Source organism: Necator americanus, chromosome X (genome assembly GCF_031761385.1).
Source record: "Necator americanus strain Aroian chromosome X, whole genome shotgun sequence".
Classification (NCBI taxonomy): domain Eukaryota; kingdom Metazoa; phylum Nematoda; class Chromadorea; order Rhabditida; family Ancylostomatidae; genus Necator; species Necator americanus.
This window is the reverse complement of record NC_087376.1, coordinates 26,089,071-26,111,644: the sequence shown is the minus strand read 5'-3', so window position 1 is coordinate 26,111,644 and position 22,574 is coordinate 26,089,071. Positions and strand designations below refer to the sequence as shown.

The window sequence follows — 22,574 nt, the reverse complement described above, 5'->3', positions numbered from 1 at the left end:
AACGAGCCATCGCCTTTGAGGATTTCAGAATCCTTCACGCTTGGTGTCAGCCTTAGTCACGTACTCCTGCTGGTTCATCGTCTTGTCCATGAACGAGCCATCGCCTTTGAGGATTTCAGAATCCTTCGGACGCTTGGTGTCGTAACGCTCGCCTTTGACTGTCACGTACTCCTGCTGGTTCATCGTCTTGTCCATGAACGAGCCATCGCCTTTGAGGATTTCGGAATCCTTCGGACGCTTGGTGTCGTAACGCTCGCCTTTCACTGTTACGTACTCTTGCTGGTTCATCGTCTTGTCCATGAACGAGCCATCGCCTTTGAGGATTTCCGAATCCTTCGGACGCTTGGTGTCGTAACGCTCGCCTTTGACTGTCACGTACTCCTGCTGGTTCATCGTCTTGTCCATGAACGAGCCATCGCCTTTGAGGATTTCAGAATCCTTCGGACGCTTGGTGTCGTAACGCTCTTCACTTTGTCGCATCCTCTGCTGGTTCATCGTCTTGTCCATGAACGAGCCATCGCCTTTGAGGATTTCGGAATCCTTCGGACGCTTGGTGTCGTAACGCTCTCCTTCACTACAATTACTCTGCTGATTTATTGTCTTGTCGGTGAAGGACCCGTCGCCTGTGACGATATCCGAATCCTTCGGACGCTTGGTGTCGTAACGCTCGCCTTTGACTGTCACGTACTCCTGCTGGTTCATCGTCTTGTCCATGAACGAGCCATCGCCTTTGAGGATTTCGGAATCCTTCGGACGCTTGGTGTCACTTGACGCTTGGTGTCGTAACGCTCTCCCTTCACAGTTACAAATTCTTGCTGGTTTATTGTCTTGTCGGTGAAGGACCCGTCACCTGCGAAGATCCCCGAATCTTTCGGACGCTTGGTGTCGTAAGCGCTCGCCTTTGACTGTCACGTACTCCTGCTGGTTCATCGTCTTGTCCATGAACGAGCCATCGCCTTTGAGGATTTCGGAATCCTTCGGACGCTTGGTGTCGTAACGCTCGCCTTTGACTGTCACGTACTCCTGCTGGTTCATCGTCTTGTCCATGAACGAGCCATCGCCTTTGAGGATTTCGGAATCCTTCGGACGCTTGGTGTCGTAACGCTCGCCTTTGACTGTCACGTACTCCTGCTGGTTCATCGTCTTGTCCATGAACGAGCCATCGCCTTTGAGGATTTCGGAATCCTTCGGACGCTTGGTGTCGTAACGCTCGCCTTTGACTGTCACGTACCCCCGGCGCCTGTCGCCTGTCCTGCTGGTTCATCGTCTTGTCCATGAACGAGCCATCGCCTTTGAGGATTTCGGAATCCTTCGGACGCTTGGTGTCGTAACGCTCACCTTTGACTGTCACGTCTCCTGCTGGTTCTCGTCTTGTCCATGAACGAGCCATCGCCTTTGAGGATTTCCGAACCTTCGGACGCTTGGTGTCGTAACGCTCGCCTTTGACTGTCACGTACTCCTGCTGGTTCATCGTCTTGTCCATGAACGAGCCATCGCCTTTGAGGATTTCCCGGCCTTTGAGGATTTCGGAATCCTTCGGACGCTTGGTGTCGTAGCGCTCGCCTTTGACTGTCACGTACTCCTGCTGGTTCATCGTCTTGTCCATGAACGAGCCATCGCCTTTGAGGATTTCGGAATCCTTCGGACGCTTGGTGTCGTAACGCTCGCCTTTCACTGTCACGTGGTGTCGTACGCTCGCCTTTGACTGTATACTCCTGCTGGTTCATCGTCTTGTCCATGAACGAGCCATCGCCTTTGAGGATTTCGGAATCCTTCGGACGCTTGGTGTCGTAACGCTCGCCTTTGACTGTCACGTACTCCTGCTGGTTCATCGTCTTGTCCATGAACGAGCCATCGCCTTTGAGGATTTCGGAATCCTTCGGACGCTTGGTGTCGTAACGCTCTCCTTTCACTGTGACGTACTCCTGCTGGTTCATCGTCTTGTCCATGAACGAGCCATCGCCTTTGAGGATTTCGGAATCCTTCGGACGCTTGGTGTCGTAACGCTCGCCTTTGACTGTCACGTACTCCTGCTGGTTCATCGTCTTGTCCATGAACGAGCCATCGCCTTTGAGGATTTCCGAATCCTTCGGACGCTTGGTGTCGTAACGCTCGCCTTTGACTGTCACGTACTCCTGCTGGTTCATCGTCTTGTCCATGAACGAGCCATCGCCTTTGAGGATTTCGGAATCCTTCGCTGGACGCTTGGTGTCGTAACGCTCTCCCTTCACGTTACAAATTCTATGCTGGTTCATCGTCTTGTCCATGAACGAGCCATCGCCTTTGAGGATTTCCGAATCCTTCGGACGCTTGGTGTCGTAGCGCTCGCCTTTGACTGTCACGTACTCCTGCTGGTTCATCGTCTTGTCCATGAACGAGCCATCGCCTTTGAGGATTTCGGAATCCTTCGGACGCTTGGTGTCGTAACGCTCGCCTTTCACTGTCACGTACTCCTGCTGGTTCATCGTCTTGTCCATGAACGAGCCATCGCCTTTGAGGATTTCGGAATCCTTCGGACGCTTGGTGTCGTAACGCTCGCCTTTGACTGTCACGTACTCCTGCTGGTTCATCGTCTTGTCCATGAACGAGCCATCGCCTTTGAGGATTTCGGAATCCTTCGGACGCTTGGTGTCGTAACGCTCGCCTTTGACTGTCACGTACTCCTGCTGGTTCATCGTCTTGTCCATGAACGAGCCATCGCCTTTGAGGATTTCGGAATCCTTCGGACGCTTGGTGTCGTAACGCTCGCCTTTCACTGTCACGTACTCCTGCTGGTTCATCGTCTTGTCCATGAACGAGCCATCGCCTTTGAGGATTTCGGAATCCTTCGGACGCTTGGTGTCGTAACGCTCTCCCTTCACAGTTACAAATTCTTGCTGGTTCATCGTCCTGTCCATGAACGAGCCATCGCCTTTGAGGATTTCGGAATCCTTCGGACGCTTGGTGTCGTAACGCTCTCCCTTCACAGTTACAAATTCTTGCTGGTTCATCGTCTTGTCCATGAACGAGCCATCGCCTTTGAGGATTTCCGAATCCTTCGGACGCTTGGTGTCGTAGCGCTCACCTTTGACTGTCACGTACTCCTGCTGGTTCATCGTCTTGTCCATGAACGAGCCATCGCCTTTGAGGATTTCGGAATCCTTCGGACGCTTGGTGTCGTAACGCTCGCCTTTGACTGTCACGTACTCCTGCTGGTTCATCGTCTTCAAATCCTTGGCTGGTCTGCTTCGCTTTTGTCTTGTCCATGAACGAGCCATCGCCTTTGAGGATTTCGGAATCCTTCGGACGCTTGGTGTCGTAACGCTCGCCTTTGACTGTCACGTACTCCTGCTGGTTCATCGTCTTGTCCATGAACGAACCATCGCCTTTGAGGATTTCAGAATCCTTCGGACGCTTGGTGTCGTAGCGCTCACCTTTCACTGTCACGTACTCCTGCTGGTTCATCGTCTTGTCCATGAACGAGCCATCGCCTTTGAGGATTTCAGAATCCTTCGGACGCTTGGTGTCGTAACGCTCGCCTTTGACTGTCACGTACTCCTGCTGGTTCATCGTCTTGTCCATGAACGAGCCATCGCCTTTGAGGATTTCGGAATCCTTCGGACGCTTGGTGTCGTAACGCTCGCCTTTGACTGTCACGTACTCCTGCTGGTTCATCGTCTTGTCCATGAACGAGCCATCGCCTTTGAGGATTTCGGAATCCTTCGGACGCTTGGTGTCGTAACGCTCTCCCTTCACAGTTACAAATTCTTGCTGATTTATTGTCTTGTCGGTGAAGGACCCGTCACCTGCGAAGATCTCCGAATCTTTCGGACGCTTGGTGTCGTAACGCTCGCCTTTGACTGTCACGTACTCCTGCTGGTTCATCGTCTTGTCCATGAACGAGCCATCGCCTTTGAGGATTTCAGAATCCTTCGGACGCTTGGTGTCGTAACGCTCGCCTTTACTTGTCAACGTACTCCTGCTGGTTCATCGTCTTGTCCATGAACGAGCCATCGCCTTTGAGGATTTCGGAATCCTTCGGACGCTTGGTGTCGTAACGCTCTCCCTTCACACTTACAAATTCTTGCTGATTTATTGTCTTGTCGGTGAAGGACCCGTCACCTGCGAAGATCTCCGAATCTTTCGGACGCTTGGTGTCGTAGCGCTCACCTTTGACTGTCACGTACTCCTGCTGGTTCATCGTCTTGTCCATGAACGAGCCATCGCCTTTGAGGATTTCAGAATCCTTCGGACGCTTGGTGTCGTAACGCTCGCCTTTGACTGTCACGTACTCCTGCTGGTTCATCGTCTTGTCCATGAACGAGCCATCGCCTTTGAGGATTTCGGAATCCTTCGGACGCTTGGTGTCGTAACGCTCGCCTTTCACTGTCACGTACTCCTGCTGGTTCATCGTCTTGTCCATGAACGAGCCATCGCCTTTGAGGATTTCGGAATCCTTCGGACGCTTGGTGTCGTAACGCTCGCCTTTCACTGTCACGTACTCCTGCTGGTTCATCGTCTTGTCCATGAACGAGCCATCGCCTTTGAGGATTTCGGAATCCTTCGGACGCTTGGTGTCGTAACGCTCGCCTTTGACTGTCACGTACTCCTGCTGGTTCATCGTCTTGTCCATGAACGAGCCATCGCCTTTGAGGATTTCAGAATCCTTCGGACGCTTGGTGTCGTAACGCTCTCCCTTCACAGTTACAAATTCTTGCTGATTTATTGTCTTGTCGGTGAAGGACCCGTCACCTGCGAAGATCTCCGAATCTTTCGGACGCTTGGTGTCGTAGCGCTCACCTTTGACTGTCACGTACTCCTGCTGGTTCATCGTCTTGTCCATGAACGAGCCATCGCCTTTGAGGATTTCAGAATCCTTCGGACGCTTGGTGTCGTAACGCTCGCCTTTGACTGTCACGTACTCCTGCTGGTTCATCGTCTTGTCCATGAACGAGCCATCGCCTTTGAGGATTTCGGAATCCTTCGGACGCTTGGTGTCGTAACGCTCTCCCTTCACAGTTACAAATTCTTGCTGATTTATTGTCTTGTCGGTGAAGGACCCGTCACCTGCGAAGATCTCCGAATCTTTCGGACGCTTGGTGTCGTAGCGCTCACCTTTGACTGTCACGTACTCCTGCTGGTTCATCGTCTTGTCCATGAACGAGCCATCGCCTTTGAGGATTTCAGAATCCTTCGGACGCTTGGTGTCGTAACGCTCGCCTTTGACTGTCACGTACTCCTGCTGGTTCATCGTCTTGTCCATGAACGAACCATCGCCTTTGAGGATTTCGGAATCCTTCGGACGCTTGGTGTCGTAACGCTCTCCCTTCACACTTACAAATTCTTGCTGATTTATTGTCTTGTCGGTGAAGGACCCGTCACCTGCGAAGATCTCCGAATCTTTCGGACGCTTGGTGTCGTAGCGCTCACCTTTGACTGTCACGTACTCCTGCTGGTTCATCGTCTTGTCCATGAACGAGCCATCGCCTTTGAGGATTTCGGAATCCTTCGGACGCTTGGTGTCGTAACGCTCGCCTTTCACTGTCACGTACTCCTGCTGGTTCATCGTCTTGTCCATGAACGAGCCATCGCCTTTGAGGATTTCGAATCCTTCGGACGCTTGGTGTCGTAACGCTCTCCTTCACAGTTACAAATTTTTGCTGGTTCATCGTCCTGTCCATGAACGAGCCATCGCCTTTGAGGATTTCGGAATCCTTCGGACGCTTGGTGTTATTACAATTTTGCTGCGTTCATTGTCTTGGCTTTTGAGGATCCGCCATTTTTGAAAATTTTCGATTCTTTTGTACGTTGGGTGTCGTAGCGCTCTCTTTTCGCCGTGGCGTGCTGTTGCTGATTCATTGTCTTTCCTGCGAAAGTTCCCCCGTTTGCGAAAATATCTGAGTCCTTCGGTCGCTTGGTCTCATATCGCTCTCCTTTAACTATAGGATATTCCCGGTGTTTCATCGCCTTCGCCGTGAAGGAGCCTTCACCTTCGAAGATCTTCGAATCTTTCGGACGCTTAGTTTCATAGCGCTCCCCTTTTACTGCAACATATTCTTTCTGTTTCACCGTCATACCCATAAAGGATCCGCCGGTTGCGAAAATATCGGAGTCTTTCGGACGCTTGGTGTCGTATCGCTCTCCTTTCACTACGCCTTGTTCCTGCTGATTCACTGTCTTACCTGTGATAGGTGCCCCGTTTGCGAAAATATCTGAGTCTTTTGGACGCTTGGTCTCATTGCGCCCTCCTTTGTCTATAGTATATTCCTTCTGGTTTATCGTCTTGCCTGTGAATGTTCCGCCAGTTGCGAAGATCTCGGATTCTTCCGCACGCTTTTCGTCGTTGTTTTCTCTCTTAACTGTTTGATACTCGTTCTGTGCCTTCTTTTCTTTTAAGGAATCATCTTTTTTCAGTATATCGGAATGCATCAAACGTTTTGTATCGGTGTGCCCTCTTCTAACTATGACGTACTGACTTGTCGCGTTCTTGATCCCTGATTTTTCTTCATTAGTTTCCTTGTTTATCTTGATATAACCGTTACTAGAGATTTTCTTGTCATATTCTCCTCCCTTGGTGGTTGTATCGTCGCAGTTTTTTGTTGTTTCTTCCATGTGGTTCCTGCCTCCTTTTATAATATGCGACTCTTTTGTTCGATATGTGTTGTTGCGTCCGTGCGGAATGTTAGCTTCCTCGCTTCCAACCCTAAACTTGTTGCTATGTTTTTCCTCCGTTGGACAGTAACCGTCTTGTCTTGCTACTTTTATTTTGTTGTGATTGTCGTCTTCTGAGACTTCCCTTTGCAAATTTCCTTCTTCCGCCTTTTTGACCGTTTTGGTGTTGGTTATTAAATGATCGCTTTCTTCTTTGAATATTCCGTTTGATGATCCTTGCTTCCGCTCTTCTCTGCTGGTCGTCGACGATTGAGTGTTCTGCTCAATCCCTGTTTTTGTCGTCTTCTCTATTCCTTGTCCCATGGTTTCACTCAGCTCTGTTCTTTTCACCTTGAATTCAAACGTTCAATAAATTTTATAAATACAAACCGTATTTATTTTCTTTACTACGTGTGATTTTGTATTTTCCAAAGAACGTGCACTACTGCCGAGATGATCATAATTTTTTGCTGCTTGCTTATTTTACAGTGTCACCGAAAATTTCACTTCTTTTCTTGTGATTCCAGTTCGGAGTTGTGGACTTTTTTTGAATGGTAGTTAATGCGAATAAACGACGAGAAAAATATTTGCCATCTGCTGAGGTGACTGTTTTTGCAGTAAGGTTCCCGAGAAATATCTATGACTGTTTTCGCGGTAAGGTTTCCGAGAAATATCTATTGATCTAAGTGAAATAGAGATTTTGTAACTCAATTAAAACTGATTTTAACTATTGATAAATTTTCTCACTCCATCTCTCACATTCGAGGTTTGATACTTAATATCTCTACTGAAACGCCTGGATAAATAGGGTTCACCACTTCCAAACGTAGTGCTCCACTATTGAAGAACTGTACGATAATAATCGTACATTTTCGGTTGATTCCTCTAAAATTTAAACCTTTTCACTGTTATTAGCATGTATCACGTCACGCATCACTCTTATTAGCTCGAGCAACCACCAGTAGTACTTCAATTTGTCTCAGTTGCGCGCAAGGGTTGCCGAATGGCTGCTCTTCTTGCGGGAGACTCGAAGTACATCGTATTTACCTTGAAGAACTTCGTGAAGAAGCCTCACCATCGGTTCGGCGGTCCTCCTGGCGCGCATTTGATGTCGCGTAGTATCCACTCGCTCACGGCTCTAGTCAAAAGATTGTCGTTAAAACGCGTCACGCATCCGGCCCACCTAATTTTACTTTCCCTTGCATATACGTCAGCGTCTCCGATCTTCGATCGATGATCTAGGAGTGAACTTCGAATCCCTTCTATGACTTAAGCACGATACTCTTAGCATCACCCCTTCAGTTGCGCGTTCCATGAAGCTGATCGCATTTCCTTCTGCTCCCGACACGCTCGGTTTCCTGAAGCGTAGGTCAAAGCAGGAAGAATGGTGGTGTTGAATAGGTTAGCGCGGAGCCGGATGTTTTTAGTCCTCTTCACCACATACTCGATACTCCTAAATGCTCCCCAAGGCGCTCGTTTCCTTCTGCCAACCCGGAGTTCAGGTCGTTCATCATGTTAATTTCCCGACCTAGATATATGTATACCCGACGCATTCAGATATATTCGTCTCGTTGAGCGTGAAACAGTACGGCATCAGAAACCCATTCATTCTCAATGAACATTGTCTTGTCCAGGTTCACCTGAAAACCGACCTTTTTACTCGTTCCATTAAAATTCAACCAGCATTCGTTATGCCTGATTGATCTTTAATGGTATCAGAATGATGTCATCAGCGAAACGAAGATGATGTAATTGCCGGCCGTCAACATTCGAGTGACACTGAATGTTTTGGGTGAGGCTACGTCACCTTGACCAACCCATCTCTTAGCGTCGATTGTGGCATTGTAGAATGAGGAAATTTTGGTCGTGAGGTTGCTGTACAACTCGGAAATAGCTTCATGTTTGGAGTACGGACGCTTTGGTTGTCAAAGACCTTCACGACCGCTTCAATCTGAACTCTATCGAAGTCTTTCTTCAAGTCCTTGCGAGCATATAGATTGTTTTCTTCACACCGATTTTTTACTGCAACTTTCTCGCAGAGCTCCCCCAAAATTCTGTGATTTAAATGATTCGGTTAGTAACCTACATAATCCGCTCAAACATAACGTGTTCACAAGATGGAATAGGTAGAAAGCCCCTAGACATATCTGACAGAGTATTAAGTTGTGAGCGATTTTAAATAAAATTTATCGGCAAGATCTTATTCACCTTTTGATAGAGAATTTTTTCTTTTACACGATTCATTATTCATTTCATTATTCATTTTTTCGATGTATTATTTTTGTTCCTCCACGTCTTTTCTTCCTTTTTTGGCGTTTTTCCATCGTTCTATCGTTGTTGTTTTTCGCATTTTTTTATGGTTTCGTGTCTAATTTGATATCCTCCACAAACGCGAAAATTCTCACAATCAGCTTCAGAGGTCACATCACCTCGATTGAATGCAAAAAGCAGGAAGTGTCAAGGACGCTTTGTTTTGTTCACTCGACATTCTCTTTTATTACTTATTTTGAAAACGGAAAATTGGATGTAATTCGAATAATCAGAATTCGAAAAACGTGTTGAGCCCGAAGATTCCCATCAAAAGAAATGTAGCATTTACCAATCATCTTCATTTTTATGCCGCTTTCAAGTCTTAAAAAACTCCACGACCCTATAATTTTAATCGAGCATCTCTCCTGTCTAAGCTCCACTTCGATTACTTTTTCCTTGCTGAAATTTGAGGACTTGATCTCAAAACAACTGAGCCAATGAAATGACTGACTTTTTCTTTACCAGGTCTCACACGTTTGTACTTATGACTAAGAGAGGTTGGTGTAAAGATTTGGCTCTGCAACCACAGTGTAAATAAAATTAGGGAGTAACGATTTTGTGAAGGGATATGGAGTTATTCCATTCTTTGACCATTACAGTACGATTTTATTCGTAGCATAACCTTCTCGGCGTTTTTTATTAAGTTTGTTGCACACAAGAAATGACATATTGAAATGGTTAGCTCCATCAATGAGGTCAGTATATACTTGCATACTACTCACCTTCGTATGTTTTTCCTTTGTTACATTTGACTCCTGTACTGCATTCGACTTTCTACTATCATTAGTACCGTTCTGTTCAACTCCTAAAAACAGTGTGTGGGCTGTTCTTCCAATTATTAAAAGAATAACTTATTAAAATTGTTTTTTTTTTCTTTCAAAAAGTACTTTTGTAATAAACATAGATTATATACTTGTGCGAAATGTGGCGAGCTCAACAAAAAGTTAAGGTGTGCGAGGATGAAAGAATTCTCTTTTCTTTCGCTACTTCTTTGATATTCGTATAACCTAGCGTGTATCTTTCAAATCAGTCTACAAAAATCTTTCTTGTCTACCCCACTTTATTGATCCGACTAATGCGAACTCGCCAAACTTTGCCAAATCTTTGAGTCCTCGAAGGAAATGTCTTTACCTCAAGAATTCTAGAAGTGAAAGTTTTCCCCATTTCTTCACGTTTGTGCGGATGTAAAACTATTTGATTTTGAGGACGATAAGCCTTGAAGGCTTCCGCGTTGCGAAAAAAATAATATAAAAAATAAATCTAATTCATAATTCAGTACTACAGTAAAATGAGAATATGCAAAAATCAAGCTCATGTTTAGGATTTCGTCGGCCGTCAGAAAAAATCAGTTGACAGATAACGTCGATATGTCATGAAAAACAGCTGTCGTGCATATTGGCAGTCCTCTTTTTCTATGTAAGAACGTATAGTCTTCAAAAGTTCGAGAGATTAATGTATCGATCACTTCGATATTCTCAGCCAGGGTCAACGTGGTGATGGGACCGACCCTCTCGAACACGATCCCCTTTCTTCTTTTTCTACTACAACACCGCTACTAACTTGTCCCAAAATCCGTCGCCGACGGATTAATCCGTCGCAAACCGTCGGAATTCTTGGAAGTGAGCAAAATTAAGTTTTGAAAATACCATTCGGAAGTAAAAGAGCTGCTGATTTCAAATATGCTTCGAGAATTTACTTTTGACAAATGTGTGGCCTGAAAACGGGCAAAGTTTCCTCAAGCCCCCGTTAATTACGTTATTTTATGAATGTGTAGAATTGTCGTCACCGTTCATTTATGTTGAAACATTATTGTCTCTCTTTGACGCCGAATCGCCAGAGGAGTCACCTATCAAAGGTGTGAGATGCCTGGCAGACCATTCCTGGGCCGCGATAACCATTCCAGCTATAGAATATCGCCTGCTCTATAAGAGGGCGGAGTCAATGTTGAAATTTTGAAGTTTGTAAATAAAAGCGATTTCAACATCATTCGAAAGAGCGTCTTTTTGTGAGAAGAACTGGCTGGAATTTGAGGTACTGAAGGAATTCATGGAGGCTGCAAAAAGTTCTGTTTTGTGAAAACAGACGAAAATTTCCCCAATTTGGTCACTCGAAAACCATGACCAGCTGTCATTCAATGTTAGCCCCTAATTCACTTCTCGTAAAGAAATAAGAGTTCTAGGCAAGTACCAAATCGCGAGACCTAGGCGTTAATTCTAAGCCGTTGACAGCTGCTCAAAAATTGGACTAAATAACGAAATAGAGTAATGTTGTAAGTTTAACACTGGAAAAACTAGACATTTTCAAAGCTAGAAACTTACGATATAAACTATTGTCAAGTACAAGTTGTTCGCTGAAAAATTTCTAACGAGACTTTTCACAGCTTGGAAAGTATGGCTTTTTATTAATCTTCGATGGAGCACTTTCGTGAATTTCTGAAGAGAATGGAAATTTTGGACCAATATATGATGTGGGGTACCAAAATGCTCTAAATAACCTCCTAATTACGGATGTAATGAACATTTTGTCCAATTCCGAGAAATAAGCGAAAGTCCTATGAACACCCCTTCCTTCCATGGAGATGTATCCGCGGGATATCCCAGTGGCAGGATTGCGAAGGTGTGAAAGTAATTAACGGGGCTTGAGGAAACTTTGCCCGTTTTCAGGCCACACATTTGTCAAAAGTAAACTCTCGAAGCATATTTGAAATCAGCAGCTCATTTACTTCCGAATGGTATTTTCAAAACTTAATTTTGCTCACTTCCAAGAATTCCGACGGTTTGCGACGGATTAATCCGTCGGCGACGGATTTTGGGACACAAGTTAGTAGCGGTGTTGTACTCCTTCTTCTCCTTCTCCTCCAACGTTTCTGCGACAGTTCTACATAGGTTGCTGCCCACTCAAAACATTGGAGATTTTATGTGTATCGAAGAAGAAAAGTTGAAAATTAGCCGAGGAACAAATGGGAAATGAAAAAATCGGTGGATATCAGAAGCGAAGAAATACGAAGTAGCAGAACAAGCAGATTTGTTGAAATGTTGTTAAAATATTGTTGAATATTGTTATTGTGTTATTGTTATTGTGTTGAAGTGTTTTCATTTTTATCCTATTCTATTTTTATTCTAAAATTTACTAAATGTCTTTAAATACTGATTAAAGGACATAATACGACGAAAAAAGAGAAGAGTCAGATGCATAGGTTGGGCAACGGCAACGTCGAAAAAAAACGAAAAGACCAATATTTTGTTGCTAAAATATGACAATGGGACCTCTTATGACGAAGTTATTCGCTATCTTTCAGACCTAACAATATGCACATAGTCTTAGCCTTTTTGATAATTGATTTCCATCTAATCCACTTTTAAACTGCTGGACACGATTAAATTCTTTATCTTTTGGAATTGGTTTCAGTTTTCTCTTTTGCAAGAATTTAACTCAGCCGGGTGTCGAACCTACAGCATCTCATTGTCATATTGTCAACACATTATATGTACATTTTCAAAACAACATTGGGGGCTGTTGGGGCATACTGTCTTACGCCTGGAACTAAATATAATATTTTGTAACCTATGTGACCATTTAATATTATTTTTTGTACTATTTTAATATGTATGAAATTATCTGATAATACCTAGTATTTTCTCCTTGTTATACTCCTTAGGATCCCCTTCCCTTGCAACCTCCTCCCTCTATGACCCCCCGATGGGGAAATCCCATTACACACTTGACCATGTTCTCAGCCAGTTTCTCTTCTGGTGGAGTAAAGTTCTTTTAGTTGGAGGTGCACATCGGTTTTTCGTTCCGAACTTCATTCAAATTTTCAAGTATTCCAGCATCGAAAATTAGTAAAAATTGTATATTCGAGAATTCCCAAACAGTTAGAGTTTATTTAATTCGTTCAAAGGTCTAGGATTTCTTGCATTACATTTTTGAATTCAGTAGTTTGGTACAAGGATGCAGATATTCAGCCCTTTTCTTTTAGGAATAAGGAATATTTTTTTACCATCAAGTAACTACAAAGCTTATTTGGAAATGCATCGAACCAACATTTTGAATATGAAATTGGTCATTTTGAAGAAAAAATTGAAGGAAAAAGGACAAAAGGAAAATTCGTTGATATAAAGTTTACAGTTTTATGAGCTAAGAAACTACTTGCCACCAATTCAATTAATGGAATTAATCATATGCTTTTATATCTAGAAAACCTAAAGGGATAAGAGCAGACTTCAATAGCGAAAAATGAGAACCATGAACTTTTGGAGAGACAAAATGGATAACGTGTGAAACACGAGGAAAATTTTGATTTCGATCGTTAGAGAGAAAACTATTGACCAGGAAAAAAGGGATCTTCGTAGTGGAAATTGAGAGGAAAAAAAGGAAGGAAAGAGGAAAAAGAAAAAGCAATCGAATGGTAGGTTCTTCTGAGAGCCGCATTCTGCTGCTACAATTTACCACGTCAACATAGAAGTATTTGAGTGTAATGGTTCTTCCAGCACGCTGAGCTGTATTGGCACGCTTCAATCAAATACTTGAGTACCTAGTCATCTCAACGTACTCAAAACATTTCCAACCTTACGATCTTCTAAAACTGTCTAGTTTAGGTTTTTGAATATTAGGATTCCTGAAAACAAACCATTTCCTTTGAAAATCATACTTGTCATTATGAACATTTCAGTAGAACAAAACAAACAAGAGAGGACTGAGCTAAAAATCGAATCTTTTCGGTCGATCATTGCGCGAAATCGTGATGAAAAAGAAATTTCAAGCTAGAACATTGGACTTTAACTTCTTGAAAACCAACTCTAAATCGCCCTCTCCACTCACAGCGTAATCGGTTTCGATTGCAAAACCAGTAACTCGCAAATTTGACCTCCCACATCCTCGATTGAACATTTAAAAGTTGGACTCCACGAATTTGAACGTCCCATTGTTTAGAATAGGTCCTCAGCTGATTTCCGCTTGAAATTTTTCCTTTCTCATTGCAGTCAATTTCAATTAGGTATACAGTAAACTACATAGGTAATTTCAAAAATCATCATTAGAAGCACGAAGCGCGTTGTGACTTTAAGCAATTTTAGAAGACCACCGTGAAAACAAAAACACTTGGGAAACGATCTTACAAAGTTATTGAGTGTTATGCGCATTGAGTGCAAAGATGGGGTAAAGATGAAGTTCCAGATTATCAGATTGCAGCGTAAAGATGTTGAGGAAAGGAAATAAAAAAGTCCGTTCATTTCGGCCGCTGCTTTTCACTTAGTAGTTGTCCTGATTGCGAGCTGTATTGGAGCAAAAAGCGGGGATCCACTAGCAACCAATCCAATTCTTTTTGGTTTTGTTTTCATTTCAGGGAAAGTTCGTTATAAGACATCTGCGCTATAAAGGGCGAGGAATACCATTCTGTTGTTATTGTTATTGTTGTTCTATGCACAACTTTAACAATTGTATTAATACCAGCATGAATATATAATTGTGTAATTACCATTCGGAAGACTTGATACTTGAGCTTTACCCACTTCGTTTCTACGAATGGCGTAGTTATTTGCATCGATATGAAAAATCTGAATAAAACAAATATTAAAATAATAGATTAGATCGTTCAAAAATCCTGATTTTTCCTAACCTGAGAAGTTTGGTTTCGTTGTTTTAACGCCAAACTTGTGATGTGCCGGCTCCTTGCATCATTTGACATGTTATGCGAACGATCCCCTTCAACACTTGTCGCACAATGTACACTCGTGGATGCCTCAAATAAGCACAAGCTTATGAAAGGGCTGGAAAGTGTATGCCATTCTCAAGACGATTCAGCTTAAAGCAGTACACATGCTCGAATCCAAGAAAGCTAAGGTAACGAAATCCAATTTACGCTCTCCCGTTTTCTTCTAGCGGTATGTTCCATGAAGAGGATAGGTGCCAGAGGACTAGGACTAACGGCAAAATCTGTGAGCAGCAGGTCCGCCGAATCAATTTTGAATGGCGATGACAATTTTCAATGATCATTCTTCCCATATTTTTATACCTCAATCCACGAACACATAAGGCTATCAATTTAATGCGTTGAAAGCGGATGGCGAGTAGAATTCGGAAAGACTTTTGATACTGTATTCACGTTAGCAGCAAATGGGGTTCAGAGCTAGCGTGAAAGTTTTACAGTGCAAATATGAATCAGAGCCAACAAATCCGGGAAGATATCGATCTACACAACGACACAACTCTTTGCACCCATACTATAGAGGAGGCAGAACCGTACCGTAAAGTGAACTATCGATCGAATTACCTCATAAACCATGTACTTACTTTTTCTCTTTATACGGTAACGAAATCCAATCTACGCGTACTCGTCAATCAGTGATCAACGGAAGTTGATTTATTGTATTCATGGAGCATTACAACGCGCCCACAAATGCACAATGGTCTATAATGTTCCTCTAGGGAGTTACTTAAACCGGTAATATTACAGAGTCACTTTTTTTTTGGATGGCTAAAAATAGGTCTTTTTCCAAGGTCATCTAAAGGAAGTCAAATGACTAAAAGTGATCATTTGGATTTTTTTCACTTAATTTGTGGTGCCATTCTTTTCAATTTGTTTTTCAATATCAATTCCCGTTAAGAATGCAGAAAAACGACGTAGGAAACGATATCGTCGCACCATATCCGCTCTCGTGGGACCTAATAACGTTCCACGTCTAGAGGATCAAGCATGCGCGCCGCGTCACACAGCAACCGCTGGCGACAGTCTGGAGGCCTGTTGATTGTCTACTCGTTCGCAGACGTTACGCTTATCCCTCCTCTCGTAGACGTGGCGCGTTATTAGGAGTCTCGTAGGGGATTAGGTGTATACCTCACGCTCTTTCTTGACAATTAGGGGAAATTTCCTGTAATCAAGCTTATATTCGTGAACTACAGCTCTAACCCTATCTATTTATGAAGAGATTCCGACACTCTCAATTTTGTGGAATGCTACCTTTAAATGCACTGTTAGAGAAATCGAGGTTATTAGATACACATAAAGCATTTAATGTTTTCGGTGACGTGTTAAAGACATCACTACACGAATCTTAGGTGGTACGGATTTCAGGTGGAGTATTCGTATAGTAGGCATAGTAGATTATGGGGAGGAGAGTGATTCCGTCCATTTCTTCCTAGTTGCCGTAAAAAAACGGCCGGGAAGATACGGCTTCGGGCATTCTGGCGCACTTTTTTCCACGAGGAGATCGACTGGAGCGCGGCAGCCTTGTCCGGCGCTGCATCTTCCGTTCCGTTTTTTACGGCAATTAGGAAGAAATGGACGGAATCACCCTCCCTCCCCCTCTCCATAATCTACTATCCCTTATAAGAATACTCCACCTGAAATCTGCACCACCTCAGATTCGTGGGGTGATACCTTTAAGTTGTCGTGCGAGCTGATCACCTTTTCTTTCCTAAATTGTGCAGGGAGTTGTCTCCTCGTAGTGCTTGCGAACTACTTCCTAACACATCTACTGTCGAAGGATTCCTAACCTCGAAAATTTCCGCGGATATTACCTTGAAGTGCTTGTGATTCATTCATAATTTTAAAAATAATTAGATTGACAACACTAAAAAGGGCAACGATTAATTGTTCAAGGCAAGGGAAGAGTTAACAACATAGAAACACTTTTTTTTTTACCAAACAATACCAGTTGTCTTCAACTATTAGGCATTGAGAAATTTTGGCAGTGAAGCGTTCCTGCTCTATAGTTCATCGTGAGATTACGTACCTTGCTCGGGAAGTGCATGCTCTGATCATCGCCAAAAGAAAGGCTGCTGGCATTTCTGTAGTGTGGACATTTATGTCGCCTGAAATGTAAACAAAATAGTCTGCTTCCTTGAAAATTTCGCTTCTCATTGCTACATTGAGTACTAACAACTGTGAAGCAAAAATTAAATTTGAAAATGTGGAACATTATCGATACTTAGGGTGTGCACAATATTCAATTAGTTTCAGTAATGAAGGCACACGAATCACTAATCTTTTCACTCTGTCCAAACTTCCTTGAATACGCAATCTATGGAATATGCAGGTAACTCACACATCATCCTTCAATGTCCCGAATGGGATTTTTTCGGTTTTTAAAAAGATTAGAATCGATCCAAACATTCGAAATGTGGTGCGAAAAAATAATTAGTAAAAATTGTTCGAACACTTCCTTAATCTCATTGTCGTTCAACATTCGCATCTGAACAGCTCGTACAAGTAACAACAAGACAAGAATCTCCTTGAATCTAGTTGCTTTTCTTTTTCCTCTCCTTTTTTTCGCAATTGTAGATAGCATTAACAATTATCTTTTTTGAGAGGTCATACAAAAAACTTCAGGAAGTTTATCCCAAAATCACTCAATCACTGAAGTTACCGTATTCGCAAAGGGGTTTTCTCCACCAAACTCGGATTCAGACAAACGGTTTGTTATTACGTAAACGATGGCTCAAGGAAATATGCACGATTAATGACTATAAGTAGTTGTGTGGCTCGTTTCGCTATATATAATAATAAATCAAGGAAAAATACAGGAAATGAACAAGTCAGCGTTTCTACACAGCAAATCGTGTTCAAAAATAACGGCGTCTTCCCCATTACAGCTGAAATACATAGAATAGAACCATAAATGCGGAAAATCAAGCATCTCCTCAGGCACTTCCCATTAAGAATTACCTTCATACATTCGTACTAAAACTGACAGAAGAGACTGAACAGCACAAAATTTGCTTTTCTCGTCAATAAGAGTGGTTTTTGTTAAAAGGTTCTACTCAAATTCGCCATGCTATTGAAGTGAAACCGCCGTAGTCACACCATATTGGTGGAACGTACTTGAGTTTCAGTTAAAGCCACCGTTCACGAAGATTTCCGATGTTAGCTTCTTTACAGTAGTAGATGGCGTTCGAAACGTTGTTTGCAATATAGCTGTATAGCAGTAACTAAAGCACCTCATCGTCCTCCGAACTCAGAGAACAGTCAGATCAGCAGGCAGATTGATCAGTTTTCCCAACGAAGCATATCTTTGCCCCCTTACAAATGATCAGATGAAAGCTTGTGAGGTGATTTCCGTGATTTGTAGCCATGTGAATGTTTGAATCTTTGACTGATTTCATTACTAGTTATCTTCATGCGTTCTCATTTTGTCTTCTGTACACATGTAAAGAGTTGCTTCGTCGGAGAAACTTACCACTCTCATGCTTCTGATCTATCTTCTAGAATTACAAACTCTTTTTGCTGTGGTATTTGTCAGCAACTTTTCGAAACTTATTTATTAGAGGCAGGAACTGTGTAAGAAACATTTCTGCAAAATTTGCGTTTGAAAGAAAGAAGAAAGGCAGGTTAGTATTGTGATTTGAAGAACATAAAACAAAATCTGACATAAGCAGTCAAAAACCCTCACCCGCAAGTGCATATTTGACAAACACATTGTGCACCGTGCGTCATCCTGAAAAGATAGCCGGTTTCAAAGGACAACTTATGAATGCAACAAACCATTAAACTCGCATTCCTATCGCATAATGAGGAAAATACTCGTTAAGCTAATGTAGCAAAATTCTCACGTTGAAGACTGCATTCGCTTGAATTTGTGCAGAAATGACTTAGTTATAACCTACGTGCAACGAACGTTCGTCTAAGGGATTGATCGAGCGCTAGATGACGTTCTGCTCTGCAGGAGCTCGACGACGAGACGAGTGGCTTGTTGACGGACGGGCAGGGGCTCGTGGATGAGAAGCCTATAATTATAATGCAAAATTAAAACGAATAAAAACGGATGTGGTGTTTTTTGTCGTCATCAAATTAACGATCAACGCCATTGAACTGATTCGAAGATGACTACAGTTTATCGTTAACGTTAAGGGATATCCTGAAAATCTATGGCATTCAACGTGTGTTCAGCAGGAACAAAGTAGGAAATAATGGAAAATTCTTCGAAAGAGAATCGAGAAACGTTGCATTGGCTCTCAACTAGGCCTCCGCCAATAAGATCCGAGCAACTTACCGTCACCACGTAACCATAGAATGACAAATAAGTGAAGAGTAAACAAAGAAGTAAGTATGGAGGAAGAAGTTAGGAGTAAAATTAAATAAGTGCAAGCATATGACTGGATTTTTTCTTACAAAGCATATGAGCACAGGGAAAATGATTGAAATTTTCAGCAAAATAAGGATTTTTCATAAACAAAGGTGACGTAATAAGTACTGTGTCTCTGCCTACAGCCATAAACATTAAAGTGTTTGTGGCTCTAGGCAGAGATATCCTATCCACTACTGATATTAAGTAAAATCTGCTAAAACTATGAAAATCATATGAAGAATATCTACAAGAATGATACATTATGGAGTTTTCATAGAAATCAACGCAATGTCATTCTCAAGTTTTTTTAATGTGATGTCAAAAATTGAAAAGTTACTTTTCAAGATAATGTGCCAGACAAGCTTACAATGTTCCTTGAAAACTACATATGTTCCACTCAACAGAACTAGGCACTGTACCAAAATATGTAGATGTTTTTCCCTGGTAACGTGTATTCGTACCTAGAAACACCTGCAATCTACCGAAACTGGAACTGTTCCTTGGCAGATTCTGTTGTACGATCCTTTTTTACTTTCATCAAACTTATAGATCACTAAAGGTTTTGAAAATAAGCAACTAACAACTCAAAATAGCAGGAAAGCTGTTTACTTGTTTTGAGTATGAGTAATTGTGAAGTAAGCCTACGAAACTAGCTGGAAAGCATAACTCACGTAGTAATGAAATTAAACAAAGAATTTTCAATAACAGTTGTACAACCATACATTTATGTACAAATAATGGGATAGCTGAGGTTTCTTGTCTATCACGTGCAAAACGTTTAATTTACAAATTCCATGTTATTTTAGTGGAAATAAGACAGAAAAATTTGTTCGCCCTAAGGAATTCATGGGCTGTAACCTTGGGGAAAGTTGTTACCAAGACAGAAGAATAGATGGTATACGTTGCATAGTTGCCGTTTTCTTTCGAAGAAAAAAAATCAATTTAGTCAATAATTATGAGCTATCGTGAAGTGATTCGGACTCTCTTCAACGAAACCACGAGTGACGAAACTCGAAATTAGTAATTTTCACTGAAGGACACCACCCCTTTCAGCTAGATGCATTAATGATCAAGAAATATCCTGATTTTTAATTTTGACTCTCTTCTAACAAACTTCTGCTGCGGTATGTGTGCACATTCTATGCTAAAATCTATGATTTTACAAATTCGTTTGCAGCCTTTAAATTGAAATTTTCTGGTGAAATTTTATGCGATGCATAGGTAATCTTCAAAAGGCTTGCATTAACGAAGGGATCGATAAAGTAAAAAAGAGCACATGCTGCTGATGCTTCAATCAGGAAAATAGCCTGGATTTTTGCTTCGAATCAATTTGGCAGTGTATAGCACAAATCACCAACACAATACGTTTTAGAAAATGCTTACTACGAAATATGGACATCAAAACAGTAACTCTGTAGGGAATGAGTCTCATAAAATATCAGACCAACAAAAGGAAACTGTAATGTCTTCACCCAATCCAAAAAAAAGAATAATGAGATCGGAGTTGAAATGATCCACAGCCTGCACGTTTTCCACGTCATTTTCCTCAGTGGTGCAGTGAAAACCTTCAAAATCAATAGCTCTAAAAATGCGGCAATATACGAAGTAGAGTCACCAACCGGTTTCTTTGCCAATGCTGCGCTATGATTACAGTCGAAAATTGCTGTTTTTCCGAAATTTTCTTGCAATTTTCTATTGAAGCAAGCACCTCTCAAAAAAGAATGAAATTTACGAATGTTCGCCGTTTGCCATTTGTCCGAGGATATGCTAGGGAAGAAGCCTGTACGAACTTACTAGCGTTCGAACATTCTCGAAAAAAAAAAGAATTACTAGTGAGATAAGTTGTAGACCTCAATAAGCAAGATAGAACTTGAACAAGTGCGTTGAAAATAGTCTTAAATTGTTTTCAGACAGTCGAAAATAAACAATAAATTTTTCCTTCTGAGATCCAAATTCTGGAGCACTTTTGATCTACTAAAGCAGCGTTCAGGATAATTTTCAGTGTTCGATTCATAAATCTAAGAACAGAGAGCCTCAAGAGCATCCGAAGTCTTCAAATTGCCCAACGAGGCAATTCTTTACACAAATGAGCAATTGAAATAAGACGTAAAGTGGATTGGTGCTGACATTATCCATTGAAGTTACTTTTTGAACGAATGGTGGAATCCACTTTACGCGCAAACTTATCATCACTCATATGGGTGTATACAGTTGCCTCGTTGGGTAAGCCAAGGACTTCGAATTTTTCACAGGACCCTGATTACTGGATTTACTTGATTTTGCAGGTGCTGTTTTGCATTTCTGCTCCCATTCTTGAAAACTAAAAAAAACGAATCCTGCTTACTAGTAGAAGGGAAATAAAAATCTAAATCTTTCGCCGTCTCTAATTAAAAGGCGCTATGCCGCAAAAATGACGAACTGGGATTTCTCCATGGAAAAATAGAGTCATGGGTGAACATCTCAAGAATGAGCGCAATTACGTCCAACTCGCCCTCACTTTCCTGGAAAACGACGTGGAAAACAGCTCTACCCATTGAAGTTTCCTACGAGACACCTAGTGACGGGGCACATCTGCGAGCCCTGACACACACAACGAGTCTGCCAGGGAGCGGGAAAGACAGCGTCAGCAGCCCACCGATTGTTCGCTCCTTAGCAGACGCACCGCATACGCCTACGCTTGCAGATATCGCCCGTTACCAGGTGTCTCGAAAGAAAATTCAGTCGCTAAGGCCGTTTTCAGAGCTGTTTTTCAGGACAACTAAGAAGAGCTCTTCGTGATTACGCTTATACTCGTGACCTCAACTCCAATCCAATCTCTTCGAATAGATATCTCAACATCGTCAATTTCATAGTAATGGAAACTTTAAGGATGTCGTTACAACAAGATTATATTCTATGATTGCTTTACCCAGCTCTTACAAACTAAGCATTGTTAGATGTATCAGGATAGCTGCATAAAATAGGAACATATGTACCAGTTCTCAAGAACCACAGTGTCAGAAAAACGCTAACAAATCGACAAAAGAGACAATCTCATCTTCAAACAGTATATGAGTCAAACCAGAACCAGTCACAAGAAAGAATTACTGAAAACTTTCGGAGGTAAAGTTTCATACACGTTTCTATGTCGAAAACCACTGAAAAAAGACCTAAGCAAGACGAATAAGCTATGGAATTCCAGTAAGGAGGAGCTCAAGATAAAAACGATCGTTTTCGCGTGCGCACAGCAAAAACATGCACTATATGCAAAATATTTTCACGTTTAGAAACAGGACCCACCGAGCAACAGGTGGTTTGGCAACGTTACGAAAAGAAAAAATACACCAACTAAACATCAATGCAGCCTAATCGGTATGCGACGTCCGATTAAGCGGCTTTTGCAATGGAAACCATAGATAACAAGACAAAAAAAAGTGTTGTTCACAATCAACTCTTCACAATTTCTTTTGCACTCGTCTGCGGTGGTTTTTATAACACGAACTGGTGTAGGATTCATATATAAAGGACAGAGCAAAAGCAAAAATTCAGACGGTTCAACTTGACAAGGAATCCAAACAATATGAAAAATAG

The 22,574-nt window shown here is 42.3% G+C and overlaps 4 protein-coding genes across 7 annotated transcripts; all 4 read right to left on the bottom strand.

Annotated features, from left to right (window-relative positions):
* Positions 1-24: 24 nt before the first annotated feature.
* RB195_025550 (uncharacterized protein) lies at positions 25-714 on the bottom strand (the record flags this gene model as incomplete). Its single annotated transcript, XM_064213751.1, has 1 exon — positions 25-714. One exon carries the CDS (start codon positions 712-714, stop codon positions 25-27), a length of 690 nt encoding a protein of 229 aa, XP_064069632.1.
* Positions 25-3,002, bottom strand: RB195_025549 (uncharacterized protein; the record flags this gene model as incomplete). 3 transcript variants are annotated; one of them, XM_064213750.1, is made up of 3 exons in its annotated part: positions 25-794; positions 844-1,393; positions 1,458-3,002. In XM_064213750.1, 3 exons carry the CDS (start codon positions 3,000-3,002, stop codon positions 25-27), a joined length of 2,865 nt encoding a protein of 954 aa, XP_064069629.1. The 3 variants fall into 3 exon arrangements, with proteins under 3 accessions (XP_064069629.1, XP_064069631.1, XP_064069630.1); XM_064213749.1 differs by lacking the exons at positions 25-794; positions 1,458-3,002 and having other exon boundaries at positions 821-1,276; XM_064213748.1 differs by lacking the exon at positions 25-794 and having other exon boundaries at positions 1,335-3,002.
* Positions 3,003-3,060: 58 nt separating this feature from the next.
* On the bottom strand, positions 3,061-3,876 carry RB195_025548 (uncharacterized protein; the record flags this gene model as incomplete). The annotated part of the gene is made up of 1 exon (XM_064213747.1): positions 3,061-3,876. One exon carries the CDS (start codon positions 3,874-3,876, stop codon positions 3,061-3,063), a length of 816 nt encoding a protein of 271 aa, XP_064069628.1.
* A 64-nt stretch (positions 3,877-3,940) lies between these two features.
* RB195_025547 (uncharacterized protein) lies at positions 3,941-18,744 on the bottom strand (the record flags this gene model as incomplete). Of its 2 annotated transcripts, XM_064213746.1 has the most annotated exons (10): positions 3,941-5,618; positions 5,717-6,981; positions 9,663-9,745; positions 14,417-14,495; positions 14,558-14,680; positions 16,674-16,752; positions 18,330-18,374; positions 18,544-18,560; positions 18,589-18,663; positions 18,733-18,744. In XM_064213746.1, 10 exons carry the CDS (start codon positions 18,742-18,744, stop codon positions 3,941-3,943), a joined length of 3,456 nt encoding a protein of 1,151 aa, XP_064069626.1. The 2 variants fall into 2 exon arrangements, with proteins under 2 accessions (XP_064069626.1, XP_064069627.1); XM_064213745.1 differs by lacking the exons at positions 18,544-18,560; positions 18,589-18,663; positions 18,733-18,744 and having other exon boundaries at positions 18,330-18,373.
* Between the last annotated feature and the right edge of the window lie 3,830 nt (positions 18,745-22,574).